This window comes from Numida meleagris, chromosome 7 (assembly GCF_002078875.1).
Source record: "Numida meleagris isolate 19003 breed g44 Domestic line chromosome 7, NumMel1.0, whole genome shotgun sequence".
NCBI classification, from domain to species: Eukaryota; Metazoa; Chordata; class Aves; order Galliformes; family Numididae; genus Numida; species Numida meleagris.
Window position 1 is genome coordinate 24,561,708 of NC_034415.1, and position 15,019 is coordinate 24,576,726.

The following is a 15,019-nucleotide window of genomic DNA, read 5'->3' on the forward strand; positions in this document are numbered from 1 at the left end:
ATCAATATGCTGAAAAGCAGTGTCTGATATGGGTGCACTACTGTGCCCTGAACTAGACAAGACTCTGACGTGCTTTGAAGTGCTGCTGCTTCAAGTAAGTAGGAAGTGCGGAGCCCTGAGTCATGTGTGGATCACAAAGGACTACAGAGGAAATAGCATCCTTTGGAAACCTCAGAACAGAGAGTGGCTTCGTGGAAATAAAATGGAGAGTTCAATTTGGCTAGCAGAGAGCTAGGAGCTGTTCCTACAGCCTGGGCAGGTTGCTTAATTCCATGGGCCTGGTAGTGGACCCCCAGCACTTTCGTGCTTTTAGATTTGCAGTAGTTCTTTGGTTATGGTTTCTTGATGACAAAGTGAAGGAGAACTGTGGCACTTTTTGCATGGCAAGATTCTATGGCTTAAATTCTTTGGCCCCTGAGAAGGGCGGTTTCAGCCCTCACATCTTCCCAGTAATCAGTGCAAAGCAGGACATGCAAACTCAGCAAACAGTCCTGCTGGTCACCTTCCCTCTGTTCTTGAACTGTGCATGAATGATGCAAATCCCTGAACGCAGTTCCCCATGAATGTTTCCCATGTTTCTCCTCAGCCCTTTGTGAGGGCTGCCCTGAGCTGCCTTCTCTTTCCTATGGGCTTTTCTTGCAGGCTTTCAGAGGCAGCAGCCCTGCTTGCAAAATTATTCAGCATGTGCAGCAGGCACATCCCTAAATAATCAGCTTTGCTCGTATTTCCATCTGGTATAGCCTACGTTGGAAAACATCAGGAAAAAAAGTAAAAAGCAGCAGAGGCATTGTGTGTTTGTGACTCTTCTCTTGGTGTACATTAGTTGTGCTGATGTTCGGTTTTGCTGTGTCGTGGAATTTGGTGATTTTGTACTAACAAATCACCATGAGTTCTTACCAGGTTTCCAGCTATCCTGTGTAAAACTTTGTCAGCTTGCCTTGTTTACTGCTTCATTTTCTCAACTTTTGTCTGAGATCTGACATTTTCTGTTCATGTGATGGACCTGTGTTCTTGCTTCCTGTTCTGCTTTCTCATTAGATTGGTCTCCAGTTTCCATAGAGACTGCAAGCATCACCTTGGCTTCTGAATTAGTGTCCCTTTGTGGTGTTGCATGACTGTGAAAGGACTAGTTTCCTCCAAGCACTTAGCTAAAGAAAAAAGATACGTTTGAGTCCCTCACATAACAGTAATTTAAATTAGAGCAGATTCAGTCTACGAAGGGACTGTGGAGAGCAGGTTATTGCGCGAAAGCTATTGTGCAGAGGCTTTAGTGAAATGGAAGTTCATGGAGCGCTTGACGGCAAATGAAGGCAGAACATTGAGGTCTCCAGTTGAGATGACTATTTTCATTCCTCCAGTGCAAAAGCAACAATGTCTTTAACACAGAAAGCCAAGACTAAGACACTGATTATAGCTCTTAGACAGTAGCTGCGTCTGCTGTGACCTGCTCCTCCTGTTTGCATGAGACTGGCTGTGTATGTTATGCCTGATGCTGTGGTGCTGGTGGTGCCTGTCGCTAAAATATATCTGATTGGAGCAGCTAAGGTAGCATATGTGATATTATGTGCAGGAGGGCAGAGAAACAAGCCCCCAGCCTCACCTCCCATTAGCACTTCCCTCACAAGGTAGGGGCCAGCAGGAAAAGACCCCATGGATCTGCCTGGCAGTGGGGCAAAAGCACCCAAGTAGATGTAGTGGTTTTCCATGGAGCTGCTGCCTGCCAGAAACATCTCTAGTTGTGTCCCTGCATTCCTACAGGAATGAAGGAAAATTAGAAATGTTTTCATCCTGTTTGCTCTGAATGCCCAAATGCCAACTATTAGAGACCAGCACTGGTAGTCAAGGGAACAGCCCTCCCACAGGAAAATAAAAAAAAAATACAGCTGAGCAGCGTGTAGAGGGGACAGCACACAAAAGGCTCGCCAGACCATGAGAACATTTGGTTTTGTTGTGGGGCTAGGTGTTTTGTTTTGTTTTTCTAATATCGATGGATAGCTCTAATCTTTTCTGCGCTCTGAGCGTTTAGACCACCTGCAACTTAAAGCGCTGAGGCACTTTTCAGCCTTTAATGGCTTTGAGAGAGCTTCAAAGAGCTACTGTAATCCCATCAAATAAATGCACAGCTAGCCCAGAACAAAAGCTGCCTTGGTCTCCAGTATCAGACTTGTGTTTGTGCACTGGTTCAGCCCTGGCTGCAGACAGAAGGTGAATATGTGTATGATGAAGAGCTGTATTTCTGTCCCAGTCCTCTGCCATGCAGGAATCTAAATTCATTGCAGGCCCTCTTTTTTTTTTTTTTTTTCTTCTACAGCTCTGTTATATTTTGCAGTGTTTGGGCCAACTTACACTCAGCAAGTCCTTTAAAACAACAACACAGGGCCCAGCTGGAAGAAGATGATGCTTGACATGCTGGAGAAAGTGCAGAGTCCCTTGGTTTTAACCATATTCACAGGCTGAGTAGTATTGCACATAACGATTTCTAACAAGAAACAGCATTTGTTTGTCAGTTATTAGCTCAAGCCTCCAAGCACAGAAAGTGCTTAATCAATTCCTCTCCTCACAGTCATCTGATCAATTTATAGTGTCAAAGCAAAAGCAGAGAAGAAATGTTCTATAGCCCAGATTGCACAAGGACCCTTCTGTTTCCAGAGCTACTGGTATTAAGGGTCAGTATCATTAGATTTCAAGGTTATATCTGTTTCTCAGTTTTACAATATCTCTGATTCAGCCTAATGATTAAGAATTGAATCAAAGACCTTTGTTTTTTCATTCTTGAACATGAAAAGATATCACTAATTTTCTTCTGTCCCCTTCTGTCCCCAGGCAATGTTAATGCCTTTCAAGAGCACTAAGTGAAGCGTGAAGGTCACTGCTCTTCTGTAGCATTAGCAATAGGTTCCTGAGCACCAGGTGTCTTTGCTTGCCTCTAAATGCCATTTTCCAAGCCTGTGTGTGCAATGCTGTCATTGCAGTCTGACAGAGGGCTTCACCTTTGGTTCTCCAGTCGGTAGTGTTTCTGTAATGCTTCTGAAATCTGAAACTTTTCCACAACTGGGCTCCAAGCTCTCCTAGTGTTGCAAGTGCAAGTTGCAACATGTGGGATGACAGCAAGTATTCTGGGTTTAGTACTGTGAGATGCTGAGGCAAAATATTAATTAAATGGCCAATTTAAGGGAGGTTTGTGTTACTGTGACAGCTAGCTCTGTTCTTCTCAGCTTACCTTTAAAGTAAGATACTACATATTTCCTTTGTGCCAACTGCAGAACAAATGAGCAAACAATACCATAGAGAAAAGGCCCTCCACTTCCCTGAAGATAACAGCCACAAAAAGTTGCTTGCAGTGTTGGCAGTCTCACAGCCTTTTATCTTTTCAGCTGCTAGTAATAACAAACACTTGTGCTGAGGTGGCTATTGCATCTTTACAGAATAACATCCCAAAAATATTATCAGAATGACATTCAAAGGCAAGTTTCCCATCTTAGTGTTTGTTGGCTTGTAAAAAATTGACAGATCCTTGCCATGCTAAACATCGTTTGGAGAATAGTCAGTTTGGGCCATCTGTGATACTGTGTAAACTTAATTAAGTCAATAACCATTCAATGCTTGTTCCCCTCTCACATACAGTAGTGAAAATACAGGTTTTCTTCTTGGGAGTTTCCAGCACTGGTTGTTGTAAAACTGTTGTTAAACAACCAGTTTCTTGGGCAGGAAACTCTATAGGAACATGGAGTGCTTCCAGTTACAGGAGAGCTGGCAGGAAATAAGCTCACTTATTTCCAGTGTTTATCCTGAGACGATGAAATGCTAAGACCAAGCTATCAAGTGCCAAAAGAGGACTGGCAGAATAAGGCATGTTTTACATAAGTTCACGATGGCCTCATCTTCAAGTTAGGAAATTACACTGCAGCCAAACAACTAACGATTTTCTTCTATGGCTTTCCTATCCCAGCCTGGTATGTAATGGCCCCACAACCTGAGAAGCAGTTCTGTGTTTCTAGTGATTAAAGCGCACTAGAATGCTCTGGGTGACAACTACTGTACAAGCACGCAGAGTTTTGTTTTCTTTTTTCTTTCTTCTGTTTTACCAGATGGCTTTCAGCTGCTAAGAAAAACTCTCCAGGGTATGTTTAAAGCACCATATTTCAGTTCCGCATTATCAGGATGAGAACTTATAGAGAACTCCCACTATACTCATGAGTGTGTGTATGCATTACTATCATGCTGTTCATAAATCCCCATCTGAAATCTCCTCTCCAAAGTGGTCTTAATTTTAAAACTCCACATTGCACAAGTTTCTTACTAGCTGATCTAGGGGAAGAAAGGATAACAAATAAGACTATATTACCAAACCAATTACTGTATTTACAAACAAGGCTGTAAAACAAAGTAAGAAAGAAGTGTAAAACACTGTATTCGGAACTAATATACCACTGGTAATTGTAACTAGTGTTAGAGTAGATGGCAATAACAGCAAACTAGATATATGTGATTTAGTCCAAAATTAGTATAATTAGTGGTTATGATGTTTGCTTCAAGAGTAGATACTGAATATGAAAGCTCTGGGAGGCTACAAATATGAAATGAGAAATTAGACCTCACAAATTTGGTACAGAATTAGATCATTAAAATCTTAAGAGTATTGGAGAAATCTGTTTTGTTTAGATTCCGGGCCGTATTGTTGATACAGTGTCTGGAAAGTCAGAGCATGATGGAGTTTTTGACACTGAGATATTTTCCAGGGACACTGCACCATGCTGAATCTCAGACTGTGTGTCTCTGGATCAGGGACGTAATTATGGGTGCATACAAATAGCCTAGCATTGGAACCTGAACCAAATCACTGAATGTTACCCCAGCACAAATTTTTGCAATAATGCAACTGAATATCGTGCTTGTTTTTTCTTCTGTTTCTTGCTGTGCCATGACAACCTAGGAATGGTGTGCAGGAGACATAATCAAAATGGATGAAATGCTTCCAAGCACGAGGGAAGGAGGCATTCTTCCTTCTCTATCTATCAAAGGAGAAGAGGAGCTACCTGGGTAAGTTCCTCACTCAGTCTCGTGGTAATGAAAAAATCGTCAGTAGAAGAGAGTTTCTTTCCATATAAAATAAGAAGTTTGAAGACAATATTCTTTCTTGATGCAATGATTTACATGCAGAGTCTCCCAGACCCTCCCAGTGAGTGTGGACGTGTCTAAGAAGGCTCACGTGCTACCCTCACACACTGCAGAAAGAAGTTGTTTTTGGCAGCTAAGCACAGGCTGGCAAGCTGCAAAGCTGCTTTTTACAATGCAATGCAGAAACAGAGCCACCAGAACGACTCCTTTTCTGTTTACATAACATCATGCAGCTTCTTTACCTGACAGCTTATTTTGTCCAGAATGAATACAAAGGCCACTTAGGACACAACAGGATGTGGCAGCAGTGTTTTTCAAATCTCAGCACAAAACCAGCACTCCATTAGCAATCTTTTCACAGCTGCATGCTTTCATGATTTAAAACTGTGTTTCAGAGTGTATTTAACTAATTAAAATTGGTCACGATTCTTTTTCAAGTATATTGCTGCTTTATCAAAGGAAGTTGGCTGTGTGCTTAAATCAATACAAACAAGCGAAAACGAAAACAGAGTGGTTTAGAAGCTGTGAGGCTGAGTTAAGCTGCTTTACTTCTAAGACGATCCACCAATCCTGAGGAGATCAACAGGTCTTCCATATTTCTAAGTACGCTATTTTAACCGTGGATCTATCACGCTTACTTTATGGCCTCGGAGGAATTGGAGGAACAATTTTCCTCCCAAGAGGACATAAAATTTAGCCTTTGTAGCATCAGTTAAAAAGAAGCAGGAGCACTGCCCTTTTGATAATACCCTCATAATACCTGAGCAAGACGGTTATAAGCCAGGATTTGCAGTACAGTTTTTATCTCTTAGCCAATTTTTTTTAGTCTCCTGAACACCATTCCTAGGTTGAGAACAGGTTGCTGTTTTTAACTATGTATAATTTATAACATGCTGAAATGCAACGGGCTGATCAGATTTGATGCTTTGTCACTCTGATGATGTTTTAGTGTGACAGAATTTCCTTAATTTGGGGTTGCCAAGACTAGTGATACAAAATTGGATGAAGCTTCACAAACTTATCTGTACTAACACACTTGACACGTTTTACACAAAAAGTTACTCATATTTAAATTCCGTTCACATGCTATGAAAGAAAAAAACCACAAATCTCTTCAATGTGCACTTTATATGTGGCTTTAATTATCTGCAGTGCATGCCAGTTTTATTCAGGATGTTCCTAGTGCCTGCCTGTTGTACTTTGAATGCTGACAGTTGGAAAAAAGCTTGTACCAGTGTGGCAGATTCATCTGGATCAAGAATCTGAACAAACTGCTCAGAGGCAGTGAGTGTTATGAACTCAAAAGGAAACTCAAAATTTCACTCTGTTCTCCATTGCCTTGAGCTACCTGTAATTGCTTACTCTTGAACACAGAACTTCCAAACTGTTTTATTATTATCCTCTAAAACAGCTTTACTTTCTTGAAATGCCATGAAACATTAACTGAGTTAACAGGAAAAAAAATAATCTCACTTTTGTCATTACTGATATTTTTGCAGGCTGCCGAAAGCAGAGCCAAGAGCCTTATAACTAAGGTATGAAACATTCTACATATACTGCCATCTGTTGTTCCATTGTGCCAGTTTTATCACTATGCCTCTGTGGTCTTTATTCCAACAGCAAGCATATTCCTTGCAAGAAATCTGGTACAAGTACAGTTGAGTTAGAAGAACTGCTGTAATTCATACATGCTCTGTCTGAAACAGCAAACATTGAGATTCCTTAGCCATGTATTCTGCTGTATATACCTTCAGTTCTGGCTGTGACCAAATTTGTGTTCATTTTGCCCTATTTATTTTAACAGTAAGCTTGTCTCTTCATTCAAACCGTAGCCAGGGCTTTTGTGTTCTAAATCAGTTGTACCTTTGCAGCAAAACATACAAAGGCAAAAAGAGCCTTTCAAAAGCTGGCTGGAAGCTAAAAACAACTAGTGTGTAATTGAGCAAGAGGTGATCACTGTGCATTGGAGGGTGATCCTAAAGCAGCCAGGTAGATGTGGAAGTCAGATACACAGTGACAAACCAGTTGGCAAGGCGCTGAAAACAACATTCTGGTTTTTGAAATCTGTTTGTATGCTTTGCCTAAGGGAAACTCCCGCCTTAGACACTTACCTGCAGTTCTGTAATAGGTCAGTTCCTAGCTCTTTGACTTCTTGTACTGTAGCTTGCAGTAGCTCTCTTACAAACTCTGCCCCTTCAGCTCATCTGCCCAACGAAATTAACTAAGTTCCTTTTGTTCCTGCTTATCTCTCCTGCCCATTTCATTTGCAAGAAGTATAGGAAAACATATTTCTATGTATGTATTGTCATACAGACACATTACTTTTTCGGGCTTGGCATCACCTGGACATGACTTAAATGCTTCTAGGTCTAAACTAACCAGAGAAAAGCAGAACATCCCCATAGACCTATAATCACTAGAGACAGCAACAGGCACTGTCTAGGATCAACACGCAGCCTGGATGAACATCTCACAACTAACAGAGTTGATGTGCAAGCAAAGGACAGTATTTTTGTATCCAAAGTCAGCAAAATTAGGGATGGGTGTGTGGACGTGAGTGTGCTGGAACTGGTCCTAGCAAGAGCTTCAGTACTGATGCAGCAGACAGAAGGAGGCTTCCATGCTTGAAACCATGGGGACAAACTCCAATAGGCTAGAAGAATTTCTCTTCTGTAAGAGTGGGATGTAAACAATACACTTAAGAACATATGTATTTAAAAATGTAGAAAGGCACAGAGTTGGTCATGTTTATTGCATCCACAAAAATATACATGTATTTGCACATGCAAATACTTCCAGGATGTTTACTGAATGAAAACCGTACGTTCATATGATTTAAATAGCAAGTTCACTTGCCATTTAAAGCTGCAGTCTTAATAACTGCAACTGGCAGTTTTACTCCCCAAACGTTAAAGAACTCGAGGCTTCTTTCTGTTCTTTGTGCAACTGTTTTGCCCTGTTTTTCAAATCCTCTGCCTTGCCATCATTCTTCTCAACACCATCTCCCAGTTTGTACATTCGACTGGCATTGGCACAAGCCCATACGTGACCCAGCTCACACCCCTTCAGCGAGTACTTCAAAGCACGGTTCATGTCCTTAGGGACCCCGGCTGCTCCTTGGAGGTATATTACACTGAGGTTGAAGCAGCTAGGAGCAAAGTTGCCATCACAGGCTTTTGCGTAATAGTCTCTAGCAACAACTGGGTCAGGTTTATCATCGTTGACTCTCCCATCATGGGCCAACAGCCCAACGCTGTGACAGGCATTCACCGACTTCTTCCCGCCTTTCTCACATGACTTCAGGAAAGACCTGTAGGCAGCTTTCAAGTCTGCAGCGAGCCCACCTGTTCACCAAGAAACCAAGGTTACTGCCAGGACAGCTTCAAATGGATGGGAGCTTTCTGCTCCACACTGCTCCCTCTGTGAAACACAGCAGCCCTCGCTTTAGGTACTCCAATCAAAATGTAGGGCTTCAGAGACTGTGCTGCTAATGTTGGGAGACCCTCCTCCGCTTCCCGGTAACCAAATTAGTTTATGCAGACATTGTAATATATACAGATTTCTGCATAACTTACACTAGTCAAAGGATTCTTTTGCCAATATACCTATAGGAAATTTGAGATGGTTACTAGCTTTAAGTCACAATAAGAACATAATATTCTTCACTTGTACTATTATTTAACAGAAGACTCACTGCTTTTACACAGTCTAATAGTGATAGGACGAGGGGGAACGGCTTTAAATCAAAGGAGGGGAAATTTAGGATAGATGTTAGGAAAAAATTCTTTACTCAGAGGGTGGTTAGGCCCTGGAACAGGTTTCCCAGAGAAGCTGTGGATGCCCCATCCCTGGAAGCCAAGGGCCAGCTTGGATGGGGCTGTGGGCAGCCTGACCTAGTGAAAGGCAACCAGTGCACAGCAGGGGTTGGAGCTCAGAGGTCCCTTCCAACCTAAGCCGTGCTCTGATTCACTGCCTGCAGTCACCATAGCAGCAGACGTGTGGTGGGCGGACATGAGGCCTGTAAGCACTGTTACCTGTTTGCGACCTTATTTCTTCCTTACTTTTTGCATGAAAGAACAGCCTGTCAGGAATAAATCCAAATTTTAAGGAAAGGGCAGGCAGCAACATTCAGCGGTGGATACACTTACTGGCTATACAGACACACTTATAAAACATTACACAGGTGGCTAACCTAAAATTCTTTCTTTCAGAGGAAGTAACTTAAGGTTTCACATCCTTCCCAGCTTTTATTAGGGCAATAAAAGGGGCAGGACATTTGGGTGCTGAGATAAAAAAAAAGCTGAGGGGCTGAACGGAGCCCGGAGCCGGGGGGGAAGAGGAAAGGGAAAGGGCCGCGACGCAGCGCCAGGCGCACCTTTGCCGATGGCCTGGTAGGCCCCGAGCTTGTAGCAGCTCTCGCTGTGCCCGTGCACCTCGCAGTTGTCCCGCAGCACCCGCGCTGCCGCCTCGAAGTCCTTCCTGACGGCCTCCAGGTAGTCGGCCAGGCGCTGGCAGCCTGCAAGGCACCGTCAGCGCCGGGCCCATTGGGGGCTGGCGGGGGGAGGGGGGCCGCCGGAGCGCCGCTTACCTTCGGGGTCCTTCTCCTTGAAGCACTGGTAGCGGTACTCGACGTGCAAGTTCTCCAGATAGCTCCTCACCTCCTCCTCGTCCCCGAAGTCGATCAGCCCGGCCATGCTGCGGGGCGGCCCCCGGCGATGGCCGTCACCGCCCGCCCGGAGGTGGGGCCGGGACCGCCTCCCCCGGCTCCGCTCTCTGCAGCCGCCCCTTCCGCGGCACAGATAGTTTCTGTAATTGGAAGGTGGTTTCAGTAAGATAACTCAGGCCTGTCAAGCTTTCGGGATGAATAAAGCTCAGTTAAACCTCGTGCGCGGGCATCCCTCAGGGGAACCCGGAACGCCAGCAGCGGCGCTGTGTGCCGGGCTGCGGCTCCCCCTGCTGGCCGCCTCTGCTCGCACCGTTGCTGCCTGTCGGTTTTTTTGGTGCGTTGGGGTTATTTTGTGGTGTCGTTTTGCTGCTTTGCAAGCAAACGTTGTACAAAGCAATTCCTTACGAGATCTAAGTGCAAGCTCTCTAAGTTCGCGTTATCTGGGCAGAGAAATTGTATCGCTGCTCGCTTTGTGTTGCCAACAGGCAACAACTGTATTCTCTTCACGGTGCCTGTGCGTTGGGAGGGGGTTTTATCGCCTTACATTATTCTGTGCGAAAGCTGCTGGCAAATCTCTCCAGCTCTGAGGCAGGAGACAAACCCTATCGCACCGGAGCAGATCGCTGTGGGCAGATCGAAACGCGTACGGCGCAGCGGAGATGTGCGCGGCTCCTTTAAGGGAGGCGGGCTCGGCGCTGCTCCCGGCCGGCTTCGAGCATTCACTTCCAGGTCGGGGGGGCAAAAACCGGGAGGGAGGGGGGAGGAAAAAGAGGAAAAAAAAAAAAAAAAAAGAAGAGGCAGCCAAACTGCGGAACCCGGCTGGCTGGGCGCTCGCCGCCGGCACCCAGCGCCGCGATGGTGAGTGAACGCCGTGGGGCTGAGGCGCTGCGGAGGGGAAGGGAGAGGGCCTGTGTCCCTGGGGCGGGCGGGCGAGCCGCTCCCGCCGCGGGGTGACAGAGGCGGGCGCTGAGGGGAGCCGGGGCCGCGATGGCGGCGCCGCCGGTCCCGCTCCGTCCGCGCGCGGTCAGGCGGTGCGGCGGCCGTGAGGAGCGGTGCCTCGCCGCTGAGGGACACGCGCACCGAGCCGGCCCCGCAGCCCTCGCTGTTGTGTAACGCGGCGGCTGCCGCCCTGCCGGTTATATAAAGGAGGTGGGCAGCCGGTGGGCTCGGGGTCTGTGGAGAGAGGTGATTGCCGCTTCTCTCACAGAGCCGCCTCGCGGGGCGGGGGGCAGCTGGCGGGCAGAGCCCCTCGAGCGGCCGGCGCCAAGGGCAGGGCACCATCCCCCAGCACCACAGCATAACCGCCTCCTGCTCGTGTCCGCGGGAGGTGCGGCCCAGCCTTCCAGCTGGCTTTATTTGAATCTCCTAATAAAGTTTTTGATCTTTAAGGTCGGTGCCTTTTGCTGTCAGCAGAGTCGGGCAGAGCTGCGTGGCTGTGCTGGGAGCTGTGCGCTGACATCGAAGTTAATGGCAGAGTTGTGGCTCATGGCGGTTCTGTGCACCTGTGCTGGCGTTGGGCATTGCCTCCACAGCTTTCTTCCTTCTGCAGCGTTTCTTCACTGTGCCGTGTTTATAAGCGGCGTTCATTTCTTCCCTCCCCGTTTGATCTGCTGTAGCCTAACAGCTGTGTTTTTTTTCCCCCCCAGCATATTCTGGTAGCTGCTGTCTTCAAAGGGAGATGGTGCAGATATCTCTTAATGCGGATAGCCCTAGGAATGTCCTGGAAGTGACATAATAGTTGCTTATTTCTGCTTGATGCTCCTCCTGATGCCTTCCTTGGCTGCCCCATGTTGTTTCCTTGTGGTTAAGAGAACCAGTCGGGCTCCTCTCTCCAGTCATTTCTAACTGATGGCTCCATATTGGAAGTTCCTTATATTAGTTTTCAAGTACATGGCCTTGCTGTATAGTTTTCACGTGGCACTATTTAATTTCAGGCCTCTTGTGGTTTCTGCCAACTTTGTATTGCAACCAGCTCTAATCAGTGCGTTCCCGTGTGTGCCACAGTAATTACTGAAAATATTAAATGTGAGTTTTGTGCATAATGTTTCCTTCAGGGGTTAATAAATTGCCTACTTCTGTTTCATTCTGTTAATTTAAGTAGGATAACACTGAAACTTTTTTTTTGTAGCATAAATCCCTAAACCACCTGCTTATTTTTCGCTGCCCTCCCCTCCCTTTGGTAGTGCTCCAAACAATTCTGATGAATGCCACAGAACTATTATTATTTATTGATCATTTTAAGAATGTTCACTTTAGGGCTGAAACCTAAGGCTGTGCCTTTTATTTCCCTGCTCTCTTCTCAAGAGAAATAATTGCTTATCCTGTATCCCTTCTTTGGGCTTTCAGGGAGGAAAAGCCCATGGGATGAGCTTGGCAGGGCAGAGAGACCTCACACACCTGAGTCTCGTTGTAGTGAGTCAGTAATTGAGCAAAGGAATTGGAGGGCACATCCTAGAAATAGTTCTCTTGGAGCTGTAGTTGGTGTTTATCTTCCAAGGCTTTATACAGGTTAATCGAGGAAAAACTGATCAAAAACTACTTGGGGGGTGGGGAGAAAAAGACTTGATTTATATGAGTCTGGGACACAAAGCTAGAAAGAACTGGATCTTTCAGGCGGGAGTTGATATCAATCCCTATAGTGAAAGGATCACAATCCCTATAGTGAAAAAGGCTCACAGAGCAGTGGCATTTAGCTTTCCTGTAAAGTTGGATTTCCTCCAAAGATGGATTACTGGTGGAAAACATCAGATAAACCTGTCTCTTTTTTGCTTTTTTTATTCTTCTAGTTATTGCTGTATGAACAGGTGGCTGCATGGTGATGCCTTTCCAAAGGAACGGGGTTTTGGTTGGATCCTCACACCCAACACATTAATCTAGCCATAATGTTGGGTTTAAGATTCTCTTGTTTACTCTAGGTACTTCAGTGTGTCCCTTTAAACTTTTCTTTTTCTTCTTGACTGCATTTTGAAATGCTGAGTAGATATAGTCTGGCAATAACTAAAGTTGATACAATGAGTTTTTAAAGGAAAACCTGAAGGATGGTGTTGTTGGTGAGAACCTTTCAACTGCACTTGGGACGTGCTATGGGCCGAACAAGGTAACACCGCACTGGGGTTGGGTTGCGTTTCAGCCCAGTGCTGTATTGGATTACTGCTGGGTGCCGGCAGCCACGCAGTCTGCTCCCCTTCCCCTTCCCTCACCCTTTTTGTCTTTCTTCTTTTTTTTTTTTCCCCCCTTCATTTATGAAGCTTGCCTTGGTGATATTAAGCACTTAAACTTATCATTTTGAAGAATTAATCAAAATAAGCCTTATAAAGCCCATCCAGAATTATTCTGCTACAGGTACTATTCCATAAACTAGTTGATTTTAGATATGTCACATTACTTTTGTATATGCATGTTTTAGCAAATGAAGCACTATCCAGTAGTGCATAATCCTGTGCTTTGAGGATTGATTTCTTTTTTTTTCTTTTTCTTTTTCTTTTTTTTTGTTTTTTTTGGAGTGATCAGTGAATTAGTTTATCAAAATGAAAGAAACCATTAGTTTTGGGTGGTTAACGTGGCTATGAGAAAGTCAAATCTACGTGATGAAAGTTCTACTGAAATGATTCTGAATGTTCTTTATGAAATAAATCCTGAGCTGAGGCTGACACCCATTTGTAGCGTTGCATTAAAGTATCAGAACCAGAAAGTGAAATGAACTATCTGCAAAACAAGTACTAGGCTTGTTCTCTAGCTGATGTGCAGAGGCGTAACTAGGGAAAGGAAGCACTGAAATACTGACCTGGTAAGTGTTCAGATACAGCTGCAGCCTCATTCTGAGATCCTTAAGCAGGCAGTGTTCTCTTAAAGTAAAGAGTAGTTAAGAAAAGGAATGCTGCTGGTCATGTAAATGGTTTACAGGTTGCATCCAAGCTGTTCTACTTCAGTGGCAGGAATTCACTTTTATGGTGCTTGTCAAGAGGCTTTATTAGGCATAGATAAGTGTTTCCTCTGTCTGTCCATTACCTCCAGTGCCTGCGCTGAGTTTCTTCAGCCTTTTTGCAACAAACTGAAGAGAAGTCACAAACTTCTCCTGCAACTGCTAGAAGAGAAGTGAATAAAAATGACGCTGCTTTTCACAAGTGTAACTGACCCCTGCCTGTGGACTTGGTCTTGTTATTGCTATGGAGAGGTACTGCATGGACTTCTGAAGTGGTTGTTTTATAAAAAAAATTAAAGTGGTGTCTCTGGATTAGATTGGCCAGCTAGAGGTGCTGCTTGAAAAAATAGCTTTGTGAGTCATATGCTAGCAGCCTGTCTGCAGGGCTAAAAATTCTCATCAGAGTTTGTTCGCTGATGTATGAAAGTGTGTTAGCTCTTCTGGCACAAATTACGTAACGGTGCCAGAAGGGATGAACAGAGCCCGGATTCTGGTTTTTGTCATGTCGAAGGATCAAATTAGAAGCACAAGAGCTAATGAGAGATGAGGCTGTCTTGGCTTCACTGAGAATAATTTTCATATTCCTTTGAGTAAGGATTCTGATTTTTTGTTTGAGTCATCAGCTGTCTTAAACCTTGTATGCATATTAATTTCAGGTTGAAAACAATATTTTCCTCTTTTATTTTCTCTCGATATTTTAAAATAACTAGTTGAATTTCTCTTGAGTAATATTTCAGGTGTTTTTGCACATGCTAAAGAAACAAAAGACGTTAACAATTCCACATTCTGTCCCTCCTCTTCATGTCAGCTTAAAGGTGGGAGGCAGCCCAAATTGCTGTTTTCTGGTAACACGAGCGAGTCACATCACAAAATAACACCTGTTTCTTCAACAATAATATTTAATAATCAAGTTGAATAAAAATAAAGTGAGATCAAGTCAAAGGGTTTGGAAGTGGCATGTCAAATGCTGCAGAAGGAGCTTGTGTTTGAATGATTTGGAGTTTCTTGTTCCCAAACCTGTACTTAAGTCTTCAGGAGCTATTAAGCTGCAGTCTCTCTTTGTTGACAGTGTATGATTCATTAGAGATGGGTGCTGTTCCATCTAATGTGGTGCCTCCCAGTCTTCACATAGGTTCACCTTATTTTAGAAGATCTAGTTGTCATTTTCTTTGTATTTCTTCTATATAGTTTTTATATATTTCTGTACTTCAGCGGTGAGAATATTAGGCAAATGAAGCAACAAAAATTACAAGAACTAGAAAAGAAAGGTGAAATTATCCGGAACGTTCAATATAAGAAGCAAACTGCGTTTC

General features: G+C 44.3%; 2 protein-coding genes across 5 annotated transcripts in view; one reads left to right on the top strand and one right to left on the bottom strand.

Moving 5' to 3' along the window:
- Window positions 7,832-10,458, bottom strand: LOC110402528 (cytochrome c oxidase assembly factor 7). Of its 2 annotated transcripts, none has more exons than XM_021404698.1 (4): window positions 10,329-10,458; window positions 9,707-9,924; window positions 9,494-9,634; window positions 7,832-8,462 (listed from the first exon to the last, which is right to left on the bottom strand). In XM_021404698.1, the coding sequence occupies exons 2-4, from the start codon at window positions 9,810-9,812 to the stop codon at window positions 8,014-8,016; spliced, it is 696 nt and encodes a 231-aa protein (XP_021260373.1). In that variant the 5' UTR covers window positions 9,813-9,924; window positions 10,329-10,458; the 3' UTR covers window positions 7,832-8,013. The 2 variants fall into 2 exon arrangements, with proteins under 2 accessions (XP_021260373.1, XP_021260375.1); XM_021404700.1 differs by lacking the exon at window positions 10,329-10,458 and adding an exon at window positions 10,000-10,095.
- The window catches only part of LOC110402521 (protein zyg-11 homolog B), a 20,744-nt gene continuing 16,162 nt past the window's right edge, over window positions 10,438-15,019 (top strand). Inside the window, exon 1 of one of the 3 annotated variants that reach the window (XM_021404682.1) lies at window positions 10,438-10,642. In XM_021404682.1, coding sequence (XP_021260357.1) covers window positions 10,444-10,642 — 199 coding nt within the window. In that variant the 5' untranslated portion in view covers window positions 10,438-10,443. Of the gene's footprint in view, window positions 10,643-10,808; window positions 10,934-15,019 lie in introns of those variants that run through there. The other 2 variants (XM_021404683.1, XM_021404684.1) reach the window with 2 other exon arrangements.

Bases quoted from the DNA above. Each gene is read 5' to 3' on its own strand.
- LOC110402528 (XM_021404698.1), bottom strand. From the start codon at position 9,812: ATGGCCGGGCTGATCGACTTCGGGGACGAGGAGGAGGTGAGGAGCTAT. The intron at 9,635-9,706 runs GTAAGCGGCGCT...GGTGCCTTGCAG, and splicing joins CAAGGAGAAGGACCCCGAAG to GCTGCCAGCGCCTGGCCGAC. The intron at 8,463-9,493 runs GTGCGCCTGGCG...CTTGGTGAACAG, and splicing joins CTACCAGGCCATCGGCAAAG to GTGGGCTCGCTGCAGACTTG.